At 39.7% G+C, this 23,947-nt stretch overlaps 1 protein-coding gene across 1 annotated transcript; it reads left to right on the top strand.

The window, feature by feature from the left end:
• Positions 1-391: 391 nt before the first annotated feature.
• Positions 392-23,546, top strand: LOC140227676 (SMC5-SMC6 complex localization factor protein 1-like). The gene is made up of 20 exons (XM_072308092.1): positions 392-542; positions 1,365-1,443; positions 1,611-1,851; positions 2,395-2,578; positions 3,236-3,347; positions 4,340-4,533; positions 5,875-5,943; positions 6,242-6,424; positions 7,383-7,561; positions 8,002-8,148; positions 10,051-10,225; positions 11,925-12,078; positions 13,577-13,743; positions 14,260-14,354; positions 14,494-14,564; positions 15,040-15,234; positions 17,301-17,417; positions 19,001-19,126; positions 22,294-22,562; positions 22,865-23,546. The coding sequence occupies exons 1-20, from the start codon at positions 411-413 to the stop codon at positions 23,162-23,164; spliced, it is 3,189 nt and encodes a 1,062-aa protein (XP_072164193.1). The 5' UTR covers positions 392-410; the 3' UTR covers positions 23,165-23,546.
• The last annotated feature ends 401 nt before the right edge of the window (positions 23,547-23,947 follow it).

A 23,947-nucleotide genomic window follows, 5' to 3' on the forward strand; every position in this document is an offset into this window, starting at 1 on the left:
AAACAAGCATAAACTGAATCACATAAAAGTTGAATAATACTGGATATTATATAGAGGTCTTCGCGTTTTTCCAACAGAAAGAAAATGTATGGTGATAGAATAGACTCTTAACTTTTTATCAAACCCAATTTTCTTGGCATTATAAAACATAGAAACATGGATTTAGGCCACAAAAGTGGGCATTCTTGTCTTCATCTTGGGAACCTGGTATACCAGGTTCCCGTATATCAGTTGCTCCCACGGGAACCTGGTATACCAGGTTCCCGTAAGGAACGGGTTAAACTGCTACTAACTGCTAATACTACTAGTAGGTCCTAGTAGTACATTGTACAGTGTTTTCCTAACAACTTTATCAATGTTCTCTTTCAGAAATGTTCTGTAGCTGAGGTGTGACAGGTGTTGCTGACACAATGAGTCAGACCTCGAGGAGGGCAGGCAGTAGACGCCGGCGTGAGTTCCTTCTCACTGGGTTTACAGAGGAACAGAGACGGGATTGCTGTGCCAAGGTTGTGGCGCTTGGAGGCTATTACCATGAAGGAACGGTTAGTCCGGATTCAGCAGAACTTTTACAATTTACCTTGGAAAAGAGGAAAGAAAACTGAATTTCACTAGAGGTTACAGTGCCAGAATGGGCCAGGGGGAACAGTACATCGACTTAGTGATATGATGCCCATGATAGGTTCATTTATGCGGTGATTATTTATATATGGATCATTAACTTGAATACAGTCCAACATTACATGCTAATTCTGAATGTGCATAGAACACATCCAGTGTATGATTATTCCCCTGGATATTTAGTGGTGCCACTGTGTTTGATTTCTGTCAGATGGATGTTTCAGCTATCCTCCATCAAGCAAAGAAAGAAAGAAAAAAAACCCCAAAGAAACAGGAAAGAAAATCTACATGTTGTCTCTTGCCTTCAAAAAAAATTGTGATTTGAAACTACCTGATGATCCTTGAATATTTGCCTTGCTGTGCATATGATGATAAGTACTAGTATTAAGATACATTTTGACTTACATGTACAATGATACAGTCAGACCTGTCTTCAACTGCTCAAAGGAAGCACAAAAGGTGGTCATAGTAAACAGTTTGACATTGTAGACAGCTTTGATGTGGCAGCCATTTTGACTGATATTTTAGTGTCCCATATAATGTTCACCACAATACTACATGTTGCATTGCATCTAACAAAGTCATCCGTAGAATATAGAAGTTAATCACCATGCCCCTGTTAATCATCACCTGATGGATTTACACATGTACATTGTAACAGCTATCATAATTCTGTCCCGATTCAGAATTTTGCTCTATCAGGCCATCAGATAGATACATTTCAGTTCTGTGTGATTTTTTTACAGGCCTATGTGAAAAGTTGCACCCACATCATTTGTGACAAGCCAATGAGGAGTGAAAAATTCCTCAGTGGATGTGCCTCAGGTAAGAAAATATATGATTTATTGAGTTGTCAAATGCCAGAATATGTATGATGAATACCTTGACAGCTGTTATCCAGTCCCACAAGCCAGCAACAAAAATTAATTTCTAGAAAAACATTGCCAATTTGCAGAAAATGTTAGAACTGCAGCCTGTTTATTTTTCTTCAGGAAAATGGATTTTAAAACCATCATACATCAGGAGCAGTGCAGATCAAGGTTACTGGGAGGATGAACTCGACCATGAATGGTGTGCGGAGGACCGTGCACATACCGATGTTTCAGCGGATATCCTGGCAGCACCGCGGCGATGGAGAAAAGCGTTATCCTCCTCTGGGGGTGGCGCTTTCCATGGATGGAAGGTGCTCCTTCACTTTGGAACCAGTAGAAGGAAATCAGATGTCTACAAGCGGTAAGTGATCCATATGTAATGTATCGGTAAGATGGTAGCGTATGAAATAGATACATTAATTCACTTTGTGTAAGATGCTGTCCCACAAACCCACAAACATACTGTATAAGCCAAATATTTTGTGAGGTTTTTATTTTTCGCAAATTTCGCGAGTCGGATGTTTTTTGCAAAATTAAAAACACACGAAAATATTGACTTTGATCCCGTTCAGTACAGGATTCCACGATCGCAAATTTAACCACTCACATAATCGTCGGGAATTCCTGATTCGTGAAAATTTAGACTCGCGAAATATAAACAGTATATACAGTACAGTAACCATAACATTAATCTTCACATCGAACTAAACCTAAAACCCTATCACAACCCTAACCTTAACCCTAAGTCCTTGGAGAAAATAAGGCCAGAGCAATTGTCGCAGGAGCAAATGTCATGTCACACAGTCTAATACCATATCTATGTCCCACAAAGCTCTGAATCTAACAGTGGTGATCTTGTAAAATGAAGACATTATTCAATCTTGCCTCATTTTACTCTTCCCAGAATTCTCCTGGCTGGTGGGGCACAGAGTGTTATGCCAAGGCTCCCAACTACCCGTGTCGCCAGTCTGGCCTCTCGGCTGACTCATGTTTTCGCTGACCGTAGTCTGAAGGGCGATGTCAAAGTTTTGAAGGAGGAGGGGGTTCCCTGTCTAGCACCAGAGTTTATCGGGGAACACCTCTTTCAGGTGAGGTGCAAATTAGATTCGTCAAAACACAGGCAGAATTTGATTTCAAACATGCATTCCTGTTATAGCAAACACAGTTATATAACGAAATTCCTCTTGCAGTGAAGTAAATATTTAGATGTAAAAATTATTATTAATATATCATTTTAAAAATAAATCCTTTATTTGTTTGGATATTACAAAATTATAATGAAATGGGTCCCACCTTTTATTAGGACCACTTTGATATTCTTTTTTATATCTCAGCTATTTTGAAAACCGATTTTCATGAGATAAACTTGATTTCCTCAGAATTGTATGCTGTATTATATTTTGTATTTCAGTAATTTCTACTTGTCCCATAAAAAGTCAAGAGCTGAACCCTCATCTCAAGCATAACTATACCATCCCCTGAAGATATGTAGGTGTATGTGTACAGATATTTTTCAAATTTCTGGGGCCACTTCCCATGTACTTAGTAATGTGAAATGAAAGAGTGAATGATAATTCACTAACACTATGGTAAGTACTGATAGATGGAAATGAATTGATACAAAGAAAGGAGTGTCATTGTGACAGGAGGAAGGAGTGGCACACAGATTTCCTCTTCGTCAGGTGATGTATGATGAGCAAGCAATGCGGGATACTGATACTGATACTTTCTTCCCCTGCCCCTAGGTGGAGCCATGCATGGCAAAGTTTGGACTCTGGGAGGCAGCAGAGACGCCCTCACAGATTGGTAGCTGCCAGGACATCCTCCTGTCCAGCGTGCGGAAGCAGACATCTGCAGGTGAGCAGACATCAAACAGTCCGTATGCCTCTGTCCGAACCCTCAGTTAATATTTGCCTGTCCATACACTGGAATCAATATACACGTATCAGAACTATTGGGCAACTTGTCCAACTGCTCGGTCAATATACATTTTGGCTTCTTTTCTTTTGCCAAATATTTCAAGCTATTCTCTGAATGAAAATTGCCCAACAAATTATTAGAACATATGGCTGATTTCTAACTGCAGTGCATAACTCCGAGAGAAATGTCCAAGCATTCATATGATTCACTAATTTTCCCTTTAGGTATGAGATGGAAATAAAGCCAAGAATATTAACCACAGCCATAGCAATGTAAGTTAATCTTGTTTCTTGTAAAGCAGGATGGAAGGGAAAAGATTTGTGTTCCCATGTATTGGTCAAAGCACTGTACATAAGGATACCATTTACCCTGATTTTGTGATATCGTTGCATATTTTGTGAGCCCTTACTACCAGCATGTATGATTTTGACAAAAATAAAGAAACCACACGCACACACAAACACTAGACCTACATAGTCTGCACAGTAAGACATAATTGTGGTCAATGCAGTGCACAAACTACAAGATCACTTGACGAGTAGGAAAGTATGTGCACATGCAAATAAGGATTTGTATCAGTTTAAATTTCTGCTATAAGATGCATTTCTGATTTTTTTTTTCAACAAACATGTTTTAACTAACACAGAGTTTTCATGATAAATATAGCAGTGAGTTTGTTATAAATTCTACTACTTCTAAAACATAAGAATGAGTTTTTACCAGTATGAATCATTTGTAAACAAGATGAGAATATCTTGCAAAATCTTGTGATCAAGCCACAAACATTAGTTTATGGCTTGAGACACAATTGCCATGGTCACTCGAGTTGCGAGCTACAGTTTGTGTTGACTGTATCCCCATGATTGATTCATACAATCCACACCTTGGAATATGATTGAATCACAATCACTCACCTCCCTGAATCACAGACACCCCTTCAACAGGGCCAGTACCGTCAGGAAGTGTTCCAGATAGTGTTGGGCCAGAGGATGTCACTCCAGGATTGACACCTGGTCCAGGGAATGGGATGACCGGCAATGACCCAGGAAGAGGGGTCAAGAGGAAGCTGCACTTTGACCCCTGCCAGCTGAAAGAGGCTCTACAGATCCTGAAGAAAAGAAAGGTTCTGACATCTACTTCCTGTTTCACACTTGGCACGTCTGAACATCACATGTGCCATTTGGGGATATCCTACCAATGATGACCTTGTAATGTTGTGACCTAAAAGTGCACATTTATCTTTGATGAGATATTTAGATGTGTAATATGTACATGTAGATTGACCAAAAATATTGTTTAGCCTATGACATGAGATTTTTTTTCCAGCAATGCAACTTTTAACCCTAAAAAGACTGGGCTATTCTGGTAGCTCGAAAGACTGGGTGGGGGCCTAAAGGGCCCCCCCTTAAGATCTCCGCCGTGGATCGCGCGATCGCCGTGGAAATTTGCACAATGGTAGTGTACGATGTAATCTACAAGATCTTATATTTAAATTTTCCAAAATAGCCTTCTTTTATTTTATTTTGATTAATTATGCTAATTTATGCGAGAAATCAGACTCTTTGATCTAAATCAGTAAATAAAGCTCCAAAAGTGCTCATTTTTGGTCTAATCATTCTTTGTGGCATTCTTAGCAAATGTACTTGAAAAAAAATTCAGTATCAAAATTAATTTCTTATTTATTTTATTGTTTTATGAATTTCTTATTTTCTTTGTTTTTTTGACCTTTTGTTTTTGTTGTTTTTTTTTTTTAAATTTGTGGCAGACACTTTTTGAAGCATAATACTCCTAAAACAAATTAATTTTAGCCATTGAGAGTAAAAATAAGCATATTTATATGAACCATGTGAAAAAACTCAATTTGTATTGACTTTGTACACAAAATCACATTTTTGAGCCATTTTCGGCCTCACGCGCATGTACCAAAAGTTATGTAACTTCAGAACCGTACCCCCGGGCGTCACAAATTTGGTGTCAAAATGTGCAGGAAACTCGAAAGAAAAAAGTCATAGAGCATTGCGGCGAGAGCATTGCGTGTTGCAGAGTAATCGCGCGAAATGTCGAGGGGGGGGCCTTTTAGCCCCCCCAGTCTTTTTAGGGTTAAGATGTTTTGCATTTTGACATCAGTAGAGTACCATTTAGTACTTGCCTAGAGGTTTGTGCGGGTCTTGATTCTTTTGTAACTGCTATAAAAGCAGAAATTTGGGGGCAAGTTGAAGTTGTTTTTTGCTCTTGGCCAGGTAAAATGAAAATTTCTCGAACAGTCACCATTTAGCGTTACAGTAAATTCTCTCTAGCTGCAGAACTAGTGGATGTAAAGAAAGCTACAATTGACACAGCAGTGATACCCCAGTAGAATCTCATTAACTTCAGTGGTGTGTACACTGTATTTTAAGCCAGTATTCTGAGACAACAAGATTACAAAAGCACTTTCAGCGTTCATTTATTACTTTTTATCTCACAGGAATCATCACAGCATTTTCCCCTGGTGCCATATACAATGATGATTCCGAGATCAAAGAAAACTTTTCAGGTGAGGTTTTAAATTTTTTTACCAACTTAATGACATTTCTTGTCTTCTAAATGAATCATGAATTTTCTTGGTGATGCATTCTTCAAGTGTGTCTTAAAGAAAGGGAATATTTTATCATTTGGCTGTTTGTTGTATTTTGCACATTAGATGTCAATATCTCTGAATGTAAAACACATGATTATGTCACAATGATTTCAAGAATGCTTTGAAAGAGAGGCATTACTTCTTTGGACAAATTTCACAGATTTACAAAGTGAGAAAACTCATTCATGTCTTTTTAATTCGTGACGATGAACAGTGTGCTACAACCGACCCACGAGACTTCCCAAGGCCGTACCACTCCAGCCTTCATAACTTTGTGGAGGGGGTATTGGAGGACAGTCAGTGGCAAGATTCCCTGTCCTGCATTGCCTCCACCATCTCCACGGAGTTTTACCCTCCTCCAGAGATTCTCCACCACATCATGATGAAGGTTCTCCAGGTAAGTCTGTTGCTATCTTTTCTCTTTCAATGACATGGCACACTCTTAATAAGTGAGGGGCTCCAGTAGATTTGCCCTCATGGTAGTATCTGTGTTATCTGTCTCATTAAAGGGATGATATAGTTTTGGTGGAGATGGAACTTCAGGTATCCCACTGTTTTTGAGAGATGATAAGAAACCTCATAGAATATGAAAGAGCATACCACTTAGAGAAATTTAAAGTTTATTTGATGAAAATTGGTTTTGAAATGGCTGAGATGTCCAAAACAATGCCCGTGATAAAAGGTTGGGCCCACCTTTTATTAGAATTGTTTTGTTTTACTTTGTTTTTGGATGTCATGTCATTTCAGAATTGACCTTCGTGAGATAAACTTTAAATCCCTTTGAATTGTATGCTCTTTTAATATTTTGTAGGGTTTATAGTTATCTCACAAAAAGTTAAAAGCTGAGTCTCCATCTCAACCAAAACTAAACCATCCCTTTAAGTATGAATGTGATCCAGAGCAGTTGGACACAAAATTTATCAAAAGAACTACCAGTCACTCCACTTTATGGTCAGGTTTGTTTGGTCTCTTCTTCATCGTCTTTCTCCTGTACTTGGGTTGCAATCGTTGGCCTATCGTATCTTCAGATTTTGGAATGTTATTGCATGAAATATTTCTGTTTTACGCAGAATACAGTGAAAGGCAAAATAGTTTCCTATTTTGAAAGATATCAACAAATAGATGAACGGAAAAAAAATACCCTGCAAATAGGGGATTTTGGAATTATGGTAAGGTTTCAACTGATGAGAGTTGCATTCAAGCTTAAAAGTATACGAGTGGTGTAACTGATGTCTTCATGTAAGGCCCGCTGATGAGCCAAATCCAATGTAGTGTATGCCATCTATTGGCCAAGAACTGAGAATGTGTAGACATGCAGCCATGTAACCCACATGCTTCTTCCTCCTTACCTCCAGAGTAATGACATGGCCTTCTGTGGGACCGCTGTACACACATTGAAGCAGGTTCTGTGCCTTCACAGCCCCGCCAGCCACCCCTCTCTCCGAAGTCTGTACCTCGATGCCATGGCGCCTTCTAGTGGCAACAGGCCTATAGGCCACAAACATCCCTGGGAGTTTCTGAAGTGTGTTATCAGGTGAGAAAGACGGGACAGATAATTCTAAGGCATGCATAACATACTGCTCTTCATTTTAAGTGGATTCAAAGTTCATTTCAGAGCTGCCAAATCTCCCTCATTCTGCAGGAGGCTTCCTAAGTGATGGAAAATACTGTTTATTCCAAATTTCACTACCTACCACCTGTTTCTTCTGCAGGAAAGGTAAAAATACTGTTTTTCCACCAACAATACATTTTTTTCAGCCATCAGAATACTGCAATGGTTTTTACAAGGTTTTCATCCCTGTTTTTGATGTCGACTTGTATCTCATTAAGAGAAAATGCATCAATCCGTACCATGTTTCTTTACAGCAGAACATTGCCCAAGTGCAGTAACAAACAAACAAACAACAACAACAAAACAACACCACCTCCAAGAAAGTCTTGCCCATTTAAAGCCTCTCCTTACCATTTCAACAGGAGAGCACTGGATGGTAGGCAGGTCACGGAGGATGCCCCAGACCATGAGAACGAGCAGTCTGTCAAGGTTGCCATGGATACTGCTGAGCAGCTCCTCCACTTTCTTGTCACTGTGATGGAGGAAGATTTCATGGCAGCTGTCAAGAGGTACACTAGAAGACTTTCTGAAATTATTTTGTAACTGATGATCCATCTAGAGCATTACTTTTATGTTAGCTTTTTGGTGAAAATTACACCTTAGGCGTAGGTGACAATTGTGAGACATTGTGTTTCGTTTGGGTCATTCTCACATCATCAGATTTCCTAAAATCATTTTTAACTGATCATCAATGTAAAGCATCACTTTTATTTTAGCTTTTTGGTGAAAATTACACCTTGGATATAAATAACAGTTGTGAGACATTGTGCGGGTTCCGTTTGAGTCATTCTCACTTAGAAATCCTGTTTATGAAGTAGGCTGCTATACTAACGTTAGTTCAGGGAGGTGCCAGAGAAGGAGGGACAACTACTGCTCTCCTTTGAAGTCATGCGTGGCACCGCCGACAAGTTATGCATTCAATTACAGGTGTTACCCATGTGCTTTGACAAAAGAGAGCATCAATAGTCGGGACTAGCGCTCTCACATCTAAAAATACTTGCCCCTACTGCAATTTGCTCTCTCAATATGATGGCAAAAATGAATTTGTGTACCTTGAATTGGAGCAGCGAATCAAAATGCAGTGTAAAACTGACAATTTTAACAACAAATAGTTTAAAGGACAAGTTCACCTTCATTAACATAAGGATTGAGAGAATGTAGCAATATTAGTAGAACACATCATTGAAAGTTTGAGGAAAATCGGACAATCCGTGCAAAAGTTATGAATTTTTGAAGTTTTTGTGCAGTCACCGCTGGATGAGAAGACTACTGCAGTGTGTGATGTCACATACGTACAACAATATAAGGAAAATATAAAGAGAATTTCACAAAATTTCATCTTTTGAAAAAAGTACACATTCCCTTGACTCATTACTGACATATGTTATGGGTAATATTATTCCCATTGCCTTTAGAAAGAGGCAAGTCAAGTGCTCTTTTATTATGCGAAAAAAGTGAAAATATGTTGAATTTTCTTTACATTTTCTTTATACTGTTGTACTCATATGACATCACAAGCCTTAGTAGTCTCCTCATCCAGCGGTTCCAACACAAAAGTTTTAAAAATTCATAACTTTTGCATCGATTGTCCAATTTTACTCAAACTTTCACTGATGTGTTCTACTAATATTGCTTCATTCTCTCAATCCTTATGTTAATGAAGGTGAACTTGTCCTTTAAAAGCACGCTGGAACACGCTTTAGCGGAGTACTTTATTTGAAAGATCAGAATATACCAGATTAAAAGATAGAAACATGCGGAAATGTGCGCATTATAGAAAAATAGTAGGTTTTAAGAGGGCCTAATTTTCATTTCATTTTGATTTGCGCATTACGAAGAAACTAGAAATTCATGTTTATGATATTGAATTCTTTCCTAAACCATTCTAAATCAATTCGAGTATTTCATTAAAAATTTTACGGTGAAAAAAAAGCTTGTAATTCAACGAAAGGTGAAATGCGCTCTTCGTCTCCGAACTTCGTCTTGCGACTAGAGTGGTGCCGAGCATGACTTAAAAGCGTAGTGGAATTGTAGACATCCCATTGTAACGCCTTGAACCCAAACATGTGTTTGCATGAATTACAAAGAGTTGCCACTCCATCTCTGTAACACCTCCCTGGTTAGTTTGTGTTTTCTTAAGTCACTCATGAATCTTATCTAGATGATCCTTCAATAAGATATATAAACATATATAGTGTACAACAATTCTGTCTCTCTCCCCCTTCAATGAATGAGGACGGGTGAGAAGTGGCGAATTACACCTGCTGTTGAGCATATGAGGGTAATCTACAACGTAACAGTGTAACTTACAGTAAGTAGAAGGGTTGGAAAATTGTCAGAGTGCTGGAAGCTTTGATGACAGATGTACATTGTCTTTCTAATCTCTGTGATTATTGTGATGTCCATGCCAGGGTAAATGATGGGTCGGAGTGTTTGGCGTCCAGTGGTCCAGCCTGGTGCATCCTCGCCCACATCCTGTGGTCGTCTCAGCTAGAGAGGGCGTCCTCCAGGTCATCCACCAACCTGACACAGCTTCTGGGCCTCTTTGTGGATGCAGTCAGGATGGCCACAGTGTGTCAAGACTGGGTTAGTGTTAGAAGTGTGTTACAGTGTTACAGTGTTACAGTGGACTCCCGTTATAACGAAGTCCTCGGGACTGGCAGTTTTCTTTCGTCATATCGTAATTTCGTTACAACTGAACAAGTAAACAAAGAGAGGATGATGTTGAGGCCTAAATTTTTAATTTCATTGTAACAGGAATTTTGTTATAACCGTGTGCGTTATAACGGGAGTGCACTGTATTTAGAATAATTTACTCATACAACGGATGTGAACTTTTCTGTGGGTAGTATTGCCTTTGTTTCCAGTTCTTTACCAAGCAGATAATTTTAGAACATATTTTTTTCTTACGCTGTTGTAATAACATTGATGTAATTGCCATGATATGATCAACATATTACCGAAGAATGAAGGTACATTTGATTTGTTTAGCAGTGAGAAATACATTTTTAGGCCTTGGTGAATTAAGCACAATCAAGGACTTCATATATTTCCAACAAATTATGATATAAAGACAAAAGAAATTGAGAACTTTCTCCCTGAATCCATGCATATCTTTAGATTTAAAATTGTGTTGCAAATTACATAAAACACTAGATTTTGGACCATGTCTCTTTTTACTGATAAACATAATATGCTTTACGTGAGTGTGTTGTGAGGAGCAGTTGAGCCATAGTGGTAGGTACACAGTCCCACGTAGGCTCACAGTCCATTTGCTGCACCAAAAATGAAGGCAAGGCCTGAGTCTATAATGCACTAAAATGTGTGTGGCTTGGTTCCTAAATGATTTTCACCAAAGGGACCTGGGCACCGTTTCATGAAAGTTGTCAGCCCTGACAAGTTGTCAGTTTCTGACAATAACCATATTAACAGTCAGTGGCCAGAGCATCTCAGCCAATCAAAACCAAGGATTTTACTGAAATTGTCAGAGACTGACAACCTATCGATGCTGACAACTTTCGTGAAATGGTGCCCTGATACCCTTGACCAGATTGACCTCCCAAGTTGACATCCCTATGACAGGATTCACCTGGTGCCCACTGTTCTCTTGATATCCATGACAGTGTCTGTCATACCAGCATTCTCTCCTGCTGGTACTCAAACATTTTCTTCTAGTGACCATTGCCCACCAATTCTCCCTACCGTATGAAACTATGAAAACTCAAACAGTGACGGGACAATATCCGTAGCAATGTGTTGACAATGCTGTGCCAGTGCAGTTGTTGCATGTTGGGAAAAGAAATATGAAGTCATAAGCTCTAAGGATGTGCATTTCTCTTGTGAAGTGGCAATGCTTTAGTCATAAAAAGGGGAAAAATGGATGTGATTACTGCATATATGCTCAGCTTGTATGCCTGCTACACAGTAACTGTGCATTACCAGAAGTGCACAAGTTGACACCAGAAAGTCATGTTTAACCCCCGGATGTTTTGTGTTGGTGCGTGAAATAACCTCATTCACTTGCACGATGCATACATACAGCCACTGTACGGACCCGACTGCTAACGACGAAATTTTTACATTTATATGCGATGGGGAGAATTTTCATGCTGATAATAATAATAATAATTCACAACATTCATATAGCGCGTTATTACATAAAATGTCTCTAAGCGCTATGGGAAAAAAACTGATTTGCTCATTTCTTTGTTGTTGTTTTTTATGGCTGGCTTTTTCCTGTACTCAAATCATTTTGTGAATTGTTTCTGGGTCTGTCCTCCGCTAGATGTCCGTTGCTGGTTTGGTGGCAACGCTGGTCCAGATAGCCGCAGAGGTCTCCTCCAGGCTCGGAGAGCTGAGGTCCCCCAACAATCCAAGCAAGGGGAGGGACGAAAACCAGGAGAAGTTCATTGAAAGACTGGCATCACTGGCCAAACAGAGTAAGTTGCTGACTTTGCAGACTCTCACCAGGGATTGCTTAGCCAGAATTTTTTAGATGGAAATAGTTGTCATGTATTTTTGTGAGTGGTGTATATTTTTCTTCTACCACACTTCCTTCACTGGCAATACAGTGTACTCCTGTCAAAACGAATTCCTTGGGACTGGCAGTTTTTTGTCATTATATCAAAATTTTGTTATAACCCAACAAATAAACAATAAAAACAAATAAATTTTTTATGTTGTTGTAACCAGAATTTTGTTATTACTGTGTTTGTTACAATGGTAGTGAACTGTACCCTTTAACTCTTTATGTGCCATGGTGGAAACCCCCTGTGTGCCACGTTATTCTGAGACACGAAGGTAGTCATGCTTTGAGAAAGAATTCTGTTTTTCCAATTAGTATAACTTCTACAAATTTCTGTTAAGATGGGCATATTAGGCAAAGTTAAAGAGGAATGCCAAGCTTTGTTTCGATATGAATTGTATGACGACTCTATTTTCAATTTTTCTTTTAATGACCAGTTGCTACATTACTATAAGGGCATGACTTTTGCACATTAAACCGTGACAGAAACTTAGAATGTACGAGCAAATCTAGTTGGGAACATCGCTTGATAGTCGATCGCCACATAGAATGCAAGCCGTATATGAGAGGAACAAAAGCACGAGAAACGCTTTCATTGTGCTGCGGGATTAGCAGTAATTAGCGGTTTATCGATCGGTCTTGGCGGCTTTGTTTGTTGAGCAGAATATGCGAAGTTGGCACGCCGTCGACTGAGTTGGAGGTGCGAACGTGGCACATAAAGAGTTAAGGACAAGTTGTGTAATGACCACACATGACCCCATCATCTGTATTTGGTGCAATTTTAGTCACACTTATAGCATCAGTCTTGAGAAAAAATGTGTATATATGGGTGCGTTCGAGCGCTCTCCTAAAGCGAACTGTACCGTACCGTACCCGCGCCAGAGGAGCGTTCGAACGCTCCTAAAGTGTACCGTACCGTACTGTACCGAGCCAAAAGTGGACCACTTCCCGATGTGCTCCAAAAGCATACCAAAGCGTACCAAAAGTTCGTTGTAAAGCATGCGCGTATCATGCGCATACGTCACAATGCAAAAACATCATTCTCTTTGTTCTGGACAGCTGTAAGTAGTTCAAGCGCCAGGGGTGAATGACATTCTTGCTACAAACAAGCGTGACCTTTCTAAAAATAACTCGTGAGTATGCTTTCTCCACAGAGCGCTCGAACGCTCCAAAATTGGCATGGTACGGTACGGTACGCTTTAGTTCAGTTCGCTTTGGTTCGCTTTAGAGCGCTCGAACGCAGCCATTGTCTTCACCTCCATCCTATCCCTCTCCCTCTATTTGCTATTCACCTTGTTTTGACATTTAAAAAGGTATGATTTTCTTCATTACTAGTCTTTGCCAAGTCCTTGTGGTGATGATACAAAGATGTCTCTCTGTCAATCATATAATTGTGATCTTCTATGTTTCAGATGATATTCCTAAGAGCAAGGCATGCCTGGAGACATTCCTGTCCCTGCTGAAGCCCAGCTGGGTGTGTCAAGGTGTGGCTGAAAGTTTCCTCCAGACCTACAGTGACCAGCTGGTGGCAGAGTCGAGTGCCTTCTGGGCTGACCAGCCCCTCACCTTGAAGAAGATTGTGAGTGACTCAAATTATATTTTGGCTGTAATGAATTGTCTTGGTTGTGAGATATTAACAGGGATGTGAGAGTTTTGAGCTTAATCTGGTTTCAGAGTTTTTATGCTGCCCAAAACCCACTTTTCAGACTGATTTTGTTCTGTTCAAATGCATTGAACTGTTTGCAGTTAAATTGACTTTTTATCCCAAGTTTCAGAATTTTAAATTAAGGGATTTTGTGACTTTTCCAATTCTGTAAGCCATGTTTTCAAATAGAAAGAAACAAAGAGTCAAAATAGATCTACCTACACAGCATATTCATGTTGCTTTTAAGAACTAGTGTTACAATTGTCAGCTTGCCTATTGAACTGGACTAATTGTTAGGTGCACAGGATTTCATTTGTCACATTTTGTATTCTTTCAGAGATGGATAAGTCAATATGAATCTTCATCAGTCTGTCAAACTATTTGTGGAATGGCCATTTAAAGTGATTCAGAAATCTATTTTACTTTATTTTTTCTTCTTTACTTCCCCAGGTGTACTACTACTTCTACCATGCACCACACCCAGCTAGGACCCACAGGGAGGATAAAACAAATGATGCTGCTTCAGCTCCCCTCAAGACAATAAGGTAAGTTTTCATTATCATAGCAACCTGCCATATAGATACTAGTAACTTCATGAGCTTTTTAATGTCCTTTATACAATAGATCATACTGATGAATTTGTTTTGTTTTTGTTTTTGTCTTTGTTTTTATGCCTTTCCTCAGCAACCAGCAACCAACGAGTTCGAAGACAGCTCCAAGGAAAAACATCAATGTCAATCGCAAGAATTGCAGAGGTGAGAAGAAAAGTCTGCCAGTTTAGATTGTTAAGCCAGGCTTCCTTTCATTCATCCCTGAATCGGAAATTCTTTTCACATTTGTAGATTCTGCTCTTGGAACCTCCGTGATGATGGTATGGAAATTTTGGCAGCCATGTGACCTGGGATAACAGTGGAAACATTTCATTTTCTTGTCGAGAGACTCAGACACTGTGCAACATGAATTACATTAAAGGGAGAATGCTTAACTTCCAAATGTACCAGTATGTGATATGAATATTAAAAGAATACATGATAATTATGTGCTTGTGTTGGGTCATGCTTGTGATGAAATGTGAATAATTTGCAATGCTTGCCATGGCATTGTGATAAGTTAAACAACTGATTTATCACTACTGTTCAGAGGATCTATGGGCCTCAGTTTGAATTTCCATGGCTCTGACACTAAAATCTGGTCTCCCTTGACGACCCGACCCACCTTCTCTTCCACCAGGTGAGACCCCGCTCCATCAAGCCTGTATCAAGGGTGACGTGGAGAGAGTTCGTGAGCTCCTCGCATCTCCCTTCATCGACGTCAACGCCCAGGACAATGCGGGATGGACCCCTCTTCACGAGGCATGTAACCATGGCAACGTAAACTGTGTACAGGAGCTGCTCAACTTCCATCCAGATCGAATGCTGCCAACAGGTGAGAGGTCCATAGAGAAGGAAACATTATCACTGATCAACATATCGTCCCTGGGGATGAAAAGCTTCATATCTCAAATTCATGAATTTCAATGAGAGCAATAAAAAAGTAACTTTTGCATCATATTCACGAAATGGTAAAAAAAAAAATATTGATGTCAAATGATATAGATGATATAGAAACATTGTTTGGGATTACATGAATGATTATTCTTCAAAACTTAAATCAGTATTGTTCATTTTCAAAGTGAGTTAGAATGTTTTTCTTTTTATATGTATGCTGATCAAGATATAAGGTCACTTCACCCAATTAAGGGTCAGTTTTAGTCTTCTGTAGTTCTGTTATTGTAAAGTGTACTTTTTGTGAAAGAAACTGCATTAAGAACATTTGAATAATTTAACATTTGCCACATTAAATGTCAGAGAGGAACTCTCTAATCTGTAGGAGAAAACAAAACAAAAGATGGATTAACTTTTAAGGAAAAGTTACAAGAACTGACCATGCTTTCAATCTTAAGTCAGTTGTTGATTTCTGTAATGACCTCCAAAGTGCTGTTAAGACTTGCAGACAAATGACTGTGATGACATTGTAAAAAGGGGAATGAATTGTTCTCTAAATACTCTTGACTGCAAGTTCATCCAAAATTGAAGTGGGAGGAAGTGTGTGAGGTGCAGACAAGCTTTGTTTGCTGAGAAGTACCAACACAAATGTAAATACAAGGAACACACATTTTTCTGTCATAGGCAAATGTCTATTGTCCATTGTCCTCATTTTGGTTTCAAAACAGGTGCTTATCAGAAGAAATCCTCACACACATGTACCTTTTTTTTTTTTTTATGCCTCCGCCAACGAAGTGGCCGGAGGCATTATGTTTTCGGGTCGTCCGTCCGTCCGTACGTCCGTACGTCCATACGTCTGTACGTCCGTCCGTCCCGTTTTGTTTTTGTCGATATCTCAAGAACCGTGTGGTGGTTTTGCATCAAACTTGGTATGAGGGTATATCCTTGGGGGATGATACTTTGTGTGGATTTTAGGGTCACAGGGTCAAAGGTCAAAGGTCACAGGTTATTTTGTGAAAAAAAAAATTGAAATTTCATGTTTTTCTCCATATCTTGCAAATGGTTCAAGGTATCTTCATGGAACTTAGTATATATGTTTGTACCGATGGGCAGTGATTATCTAGGGAAGTTTGGGGTCATGGGTCAAAGGTCAGGGGTCAGAGGTCAAGGTCAACTCCTCAAAATATAACTACTTTCCTTATATTTATGCAATGCCTGAAGGATTTTTTTAAAACTTGATGTATGCATGTATAACCCAATATATATTCTGTGGGAAGTTTCTTGCGAAAAGGTCAAAGGTCAAAAGGTCAAAGGTCAAGTGAAAGTGCTAAATTGCTCTTTTTCCTCCATATCTCAAAAATAACTCAAGGTCTTGTCATGAAACTTACATATTTATGCATGTTCTACCTAACAGTGATTCTCTTTGGAACTGTGGGGTCAAAGGTCAAAGGCCAGGTTTCGATAATACTATTTTACCATTTCATACTGAAATTATACTTTTTCTCAATACCTTGAAAATTACTCAATGCATAAACTTGTAAAAGGGTCAAAAGTCAAGTGAAAATCATCAGTTCCCCCAAATACCTGCACTCTGACGTTTTAATCATTCATCCAATTGAACCTAGTTCTAGGAAAGTGAACATTCAGCACATTTGTGGCAAACCTGTCATTTTGATATTTTGCCAATTGTGTGAAACTGTCATCACACATTGTCAAGACATTGTACTATAGACCTATTAGGAGAACCATGTATTATGGCGGAGGCATGCACCAGTCGCCGTAGCGACATTTCTAGTTTAATCATGTAATTATCCCTAATCCCTCCCCCCCCCCCAAAAAAAAAAACAACACACACAAAAAAAAAAACACAATAAAAAAGGCTAGTTTTGCATGTAATTTCACAAACATTTTGCTCTTTCTTCATCCTTTTGCATCTGTTATGCTTTTAACTTGGTAATTTTAGAATGTATGATAATGGTCATCTCTGATTTGTTTCTTTTCCATCAGGAAATAGCCGCCTGAAGTTGAATTTGGAGATTGCTCCGTCGTGCGGCACCACAGCACTCCATGATGCTGTTTGTAATGGCCATGTTGAGGTTGCTAAGCTACTTGTCGCAGTTGCAGGTGGGTGCACAGGGTGGTCGAGGAGGGGTTGTAGCATGTGGCAGCCACATGCTACAAGTTTCATGTAACGTTCTGAAAGATGCGTTACATTCAAGGTTCCGTACTGATACTGTACACGCCAAATATTTCGTGAGGTTTTTATTTTCGCGAATTTCGCGAGTCAGATGCTATTCGCGAAATTAAAGACAGGCGAAAATATTGACTCTGATCCCGATGTGAATGTGATGTACGCGTGTACACTTCTCCGTTCAGTACAGGACTCCACGATTGCGAATTTAAACACTGGCAAAATTGTTGGGAATTCCCGATTCGCGAAAATTTAGACTCGCGAAATATACGGTGTATACAGTAAATGACAACATGCAGAAAACAAATTTTCATATGAATCAAATGCAACCTCAGATCTTCTGGAAGTTGGCAAGAAAAGTTATATCTGCAGACTTCAGCTCACCAACAGTGATCAAATGTTCAAGTGTAGGGCTAAGATACACGTTGTAGCACCAGAGGGCATCTACATTGTGGAACCCTAGAGCTTACATGGCCTGGATCCTGTGTCAGAGGCACAAGATGATCCCCTCACATTAATTTCCCCCACATAGTGTGCCAAAATTTCAAGTTATGGACCACCTTGGGGTAGGATGGACATATACGTGTAGTTGTTGTGTTTAAAGGGGAAGGCTAGTAAGTGATCAGTGGGAATCAGTGGACATGCTGGGAGATGATTGTTCCAATCCTTATGGGATTCATTCAAGAGTTCATTGTATATCTATTGTTGTGTGAAAATGATTTGCTTCAAAATGGTCTCATATTCAAGTAATGTGCAGTTTAATGCTTCCAGGTTAGCGTCCCTGGTCAGTGACGGAGCATTAATCTGCACATTACTTGAATATGAGGCCTTTCTGAAGCAAATTATTTTCACACAACAATAGATATACAATGAACTCTTGAATGAATCCCATAAGGATTGGAACAATCATCTCCCAGCATGTCCACTGATTCCCACTGATCACTTACTAGCCTTCCCCTTTAAGAGCTGCATCATCGCATTTGGGATAGTCTTTTTTCCCAGGCTGCTCTGGCATGTTAAGATAGCTACAAATCTTCACACAAAGGTATTCATTTCGGCAAAGCAATCTACAGGAAAGTTCATAGGCCCTGTATGAAGAGTTTTATAACAAAACAAGCTAACTCCATGCTTGTTAAGTTGAGGTATTTGTGATTAAAGCTGCTAAAAAAACAAAGAAAATAAGAAAATGCAGGATATATTTCATCATAACTTCTAGAATATTCCTTGTTATGTCACAAGTGAGGTATTACTGGAAAGGTTTGATTTTGCTCTATCTTATGATGGACTTTGAAATGTTTAAGAATGGCACTTAGCTCATTTTGCAATAAAACTCATCATGTGTTTGAAATGTCATGGTAGTTCACATACTGAATTTTAGTCTTTTTCATCTGTCTGTTTGTTTGTTTGTTATTTTGATCAGGAGTTCCAGTGACACAATGTGTACACTATTGTTCTTTCCATGTTTGTGCTGATGAAGGTGTTTAAAAATGCACTCCTATTACTCATCATACCACAGGAAGGAGGATATCCGCCATCAAGGACAAAGAAGGCAAAACCTCCATGGACTATGCCATCACAGATACAATGAAGAATGCGTTAAAAGGCACTGGACCAACCCCAAGTGAAAAAGAGAACGAAACAAGTGAGAAATTTCAAGTATATATCTTCTTTGTTAAAATTCTATCCTCGTACTACCCATTGTATATAAATTAGATATCGGCTACAGATAAAAGCAAGCAGGAACCTATACCGTGTTTGAAAATGAATGTTGCTGGCTTTGAATTTTAGAGGCAGTTAACTTCATGGGAAGTATCTGAAGGAAGTAAGAATGCCTCCCCGATTCACAGCTGAGCAATATTACGATGGATGTAATTTCAGTTGAACAAAGTGAACAGATATAAGTGCTGTGCAGTTGATGTGTATGGCCGGGAGTTTTGCTTTTCATGCTTTAGTGAATGTCCTTCAGATAGGACATGGAATGGAAATCATGTGTGTGAGAGAGTCACAACCCAGGCAAGTATGTGAAAGATCCTGCCTTTTTCATTTGTCACAAAGAGCAGGGTGCAGAACCCGATGAAGTGGTCCACCCCAAATACTCACGACTGGGCCCCATGGAAGACCAGCTAGTGCAGCTGAATATGGACTATCCTTCCAGCCAGCTTGTCAGATGAAGAAATGAAAGCAATTAGATTGTGTTCATTGATTAATGTCCGTATTGCAGATATGACATGATCCTTTCCAGAAGTGTATTTCATGGAGCAAGACTTAAAAATCTTCCACTCTTGTGTTTGTCTTCTTCCTACAAAGAATAGAATTGACACTGCAGTAGTCTTATCCTTTTCCACCAAAACTTTAAAAAATTCATAACTTTTGAACGTATTGTCTGATTTTCACTGATGTTTTCTACTAATCTTGCTGCATTCACTGCATGCACCATGTTTATTTGGGTTTCATTCCCCTTCAATGATAGGACGTGTGCAGTTTAATATCTGGGAAGAGTAGAGAGAGAGAGAGAGACATTCTCTGTTGCTGTGTAAGACACTGGGAGTGGTTTCACTGTCATTTTTCCCATTTGTGCTGGATTCAAGATCTCCCTTTGTGGTTCTATTTGATTTGAAGAGAAGTGTTGTGGGATGCTGATGGCTGTCCCATGCAAGTCAGACTGTGCTGATGCAGTAATGTTGTAGATTAGGAATTTGTAGGCACTATTGTCAACTCCTCCTGTTGTGAAGACTGCTTTGGTAAATTAAAAAGGAGCGACAACGCCTTCCTGTACCCAGTGGGTAATTGACCGAGATGACAATGTCTGTGCTCAGCTGATATAGTTGATGATGATGATGATAATAGTAATAGTAATAGTAATAGTAAAAATGATGATGATAATAATAATAATAATGATAATAATAATAATAATAATAATAATAATGATAAACAATGATGATGATGATGATGATAATAATAATAATGATAATGATGATAATATAACTTGTAAAAAGCACTTGATATCATATTTCTAAGCACTAAGAAAATGAAAACAAAGAGAAACAAGGGAAGTAGAAAACCAAGGTGAACAAGTACATCTGTTTCTGATAAGATCTGCATACAACTAGATTTGAAAATTGTATATCCACAAAACTTATGGCTACAGCTTTGAATTTATTTGTCAAGATATATCCCCTTATTCTCTCCAATTTTGCAAATGTCCCATGAGGCAGATCAACAGATGATGTTATGTGCAAAAGCCCCACTGTGCAAGTGTGTCCACACGACTCTTTGCCTGTTTACATATATGTACTGTACCTTCATTGCTAGCATGATTGATAATGAGGGTTTCCCGTCCACGGTGAAGGTGAGGTGCACTCAGGGGACTGGATGACCATTTGCTTACAGAGTTGTGCATGTTGGTTTTGGCTAGTGGTGGTGATACAATTTTCTCTGAACAAGCAGATGTGCCAATAGCAATGTTGGGACCGTCTAACAACGTATGCAAAAGAGATCTCAACAGAGGCACTGCGGAATCTGGTTCTGATGTTTACATGAACAAACCAGAAAAACAGTTGCCTTTTATGCAAAATATATTTATGCAGTATCTGGACTGCCTTTTCTCATGTCAGATGACATTTCTTTCATCTCCTGAGGTGCTTGACTTTAAAAGATTCATCAGATATCAAATCCCAGCTACCAGGTGGCTTTTGAATTGCCTTGATATTTGGAGATAAGGCTTGTGATATATCTTAGGTGTGTTGGCTGACTTTGACTGGAATGATGAGATTGATAGCCAGAAGTAGCAAGCCGGTTATCAAAGAGTGCTTTTGAATGAGTCATTACTCATGCTGAAAACCATTCCTGATGCATTGCAGCATGCTGATCCTTGATATAATCTATGAGTTCTTGAAATGCTTGGACTTTTGCTGTGTTGGCTGAATAGGTCCCACTAACAGAACAGCCAAGTGGACCTGCCTTTCTGTACAAGCTAGTAAGGCATGTCAGGTACACTGTAATCTAAAGCAATCATGTCCCCTTAGGACAGTTTAGCCTTGACTTCCACATCACTAGCCTTTCTTTCCGCATCATACAAATTATGTGTAGACTTTCTTGTCAAGACCAAGAGAAGATGCTTTAGTTTTCTTCAGCCCTTCTTGTCAGCAATGTCCCTTTCAGAATAAGTCTCATTATTTACAGAGTGGTAGAAGATGATATAGTTTGGAATGAAGGCATTGCAGGAATTTAGCAAATGTCATGCGTGCTTGCTCTCGATGGTCAACCAAAGATGACAGGTCACAATCTTCCAGCTCTTTTGAATATCGAGTGTATGTGTTGTCCAGAATGATATGGCAGGCTCGCTTTTTTATTCATTCGATTACCTGGCGTTGCCGGGTAGAAGAAACATTTAATGTCTAGAGAATTGGTGGTTTCGGTTGATGTCCCAGGTTGATTTTCCCTAAATTATGCAAGTTACAGCTTATTTGCATAGATACAGAGTGTCTCTCTTTGGATGAAAATTTTTCAGTTGCCCCAAAGAACATCTTTGCCAAGTGGGACATTCATGCTAAAAAAGCTGCATTTACGTATCTCCCTAGCAAGTCTACTTTTTCTTGCAACTTTTGTTAAAAAAGAAAAAAGGTATCATGTGGCAAGGAGTTAACCTAGAAGTTGATCAAAGAGAGCTGCATTTCTAGGGAGAATTAGAGCAAGTCAGTGAGTGATGTATGAGAAAATATGAATAATTGGTAGCTACTAGCATGAATCAGCCACTGCTAAAGCCTGCATACAGTGTCAATGTGTCTTCTCCTTTATCTTGCAATCAAGGATCAGTATACTCCACCTCAGACCTCCTGAAGCTGAACTCAAAGAGTGCCATGCCCCACCCCAGTCTCTACCGGCACTTCCTGGGGTCAGCTGCGGGGGACAGCGATGCCAGACCCATCCCCCAGGAGGAAGGGGAGAAGTTCGTGGTGACCCTGATGACCTTGCTGCAGAGCTACGTCAGGTCGCGTGACCTCCACAGGGTCAAAGGTGAAGTGGACCTCATCAGGGCCCAGCACAAGATGGTGGAGAGGAAGAACCACACCACTGGGGTGAGATTCCTGCTGCTTGTATTTCAGTATCTCATGAACATCTAAATGTGTGCATCTGGTCTTTGATCATTCAATTGACTTTTAAGTTCCTATATCTAGTTTTGTACTTTCATTCAGTATTATATTGTGTACCTGGTCAGTTCCTTGAAAATTTCATTATAGGCAGAGATGTGGATTGATATTAGATGGTCAGTAATTTGTGAGTATAAATGATGTTTCCTCCATGGTTTACATACCAGTTTGAAATGGTTGGTAAGGTCATGCAGTGATAAATCTGCTTCATTCCATTCTGTCCTCCGCAGGCACAAGAATCTTTCAGTGAGAAGACCCCATTTGTGTCACTAGTAGCGTCTCCCACCTTGGCTAAGGCCGGTTCACCACCAGCCTGCCCTCCCCAGGACACTCTGCACACTTTCAGTGCCTCATTCAGGACCTTGCTGGAAGACATGGAGGTGTTTGCAGACCTCAGTCGGTACACAGAGGACCTCAAGGCGCACCTCCGTCAGCTGGGACTCACCACAGACACGCCCAAGGCGGGGCCGTGCACCAGCGTGTCCCGGTCCCTGCGCCTCATTTCACACCTTTGCTCCATCGTGAGTTGATTCTATGTGTGAAGATGTTGCGACCAAGTCTGTAGCATGTAAAGAAACATTGTATCACCTTGCTGCACAGGGTATTTGCTTCGCTGCGCATCAACAGTGCATTAATGACTAGCTTGTCAGACTGTTGTTGGATAGATGTTCATCTGAGTAAAAGAACTTTCTGATGCTGTATCGTGCATCATGGAGCTAGCATGCGTTATCCACAATGTCCTTCTGCCATGGAAGAGAGATAACCCCTTGCCTTTCAGAACTAGATGTGCTCTGCCCTAATTCTATTGGAAGTTACTGTATCATGCACTGGAGGCTATCAGCCAAGCTGATCTTACGAGAATTTCAGTACTGTTGAGAAGACTATCGAGTAGAAAACATGACTTTTGCTGAATTGAGGTGTTTTGATGATTTCAATATTTTTTATGAAACTACAGTAAACCTCGGATAAGTCGACGTCGAGTGAGTCGAAAATCACTTAACTCGAAGCAAAATAAAAAGTCCCGATTTTTCCCTATGTATTTTCTCTGAGAAATATTTGGATAAGCCGAAGTACGAGAGTCGAATTTCGGCTGTGTCGAAGTAAAACATTCAGTCCCTTTTGTACAAAATACACGTAGTTTACATCACTTGAGCCGAAGAAGATTTGTCTGGCATTCTCATTACATTTAGAGGAGAACAAAAAAATCGGCATGTCGCAGAACCCCGTCCCTGGCCTGCTGCAGGTAAGCATGCACACTCACCGTACCGCTCTGCACGCATGTCGAATACATACACATGTATACTAGTACATGT

This window comes from Diadema setosum, chromosome 4, assembly GCF_964275005.1.
Source record: "Diadema setosum chromosome 4, eeDiaSeto1, whole genome shotgun sequence".
Classification (NCBI taxonomy): Eukaryota; Metazoa; Echinodermata; class Echinoidea; order Diadematoida; family Diadematidae; genus Diadema; species Diadema setosum.

What these genes read in the sequence shown, in the direction of transcription:
- LOC140227676 (XM_072308092.1), top strand. Translation starts at nt 411, where the DNA reads ATGAGTCAGACCTCGAGGAGGGCAGGCAGTAGACGCCGGCGTGAGTTC. An exon ending in GCGGAAGCAGACATCTGCAG is followed by an intron (nt 3,348 to 4,339) that starts GTGAGCAGACAT and finishes CCTGAATCACAG; the next exon opens with ACACCCCTTCAACAGGGCCA. An exon ending in TTTCTGAAGTGTGTTATCAG is followed by an intron (nt 7,562 to 8,001) that starts GTGAGAAAGACG and finishes CCATTTCAACAG; the next exon opens with GAGAGCACTGGATGGTAGGC.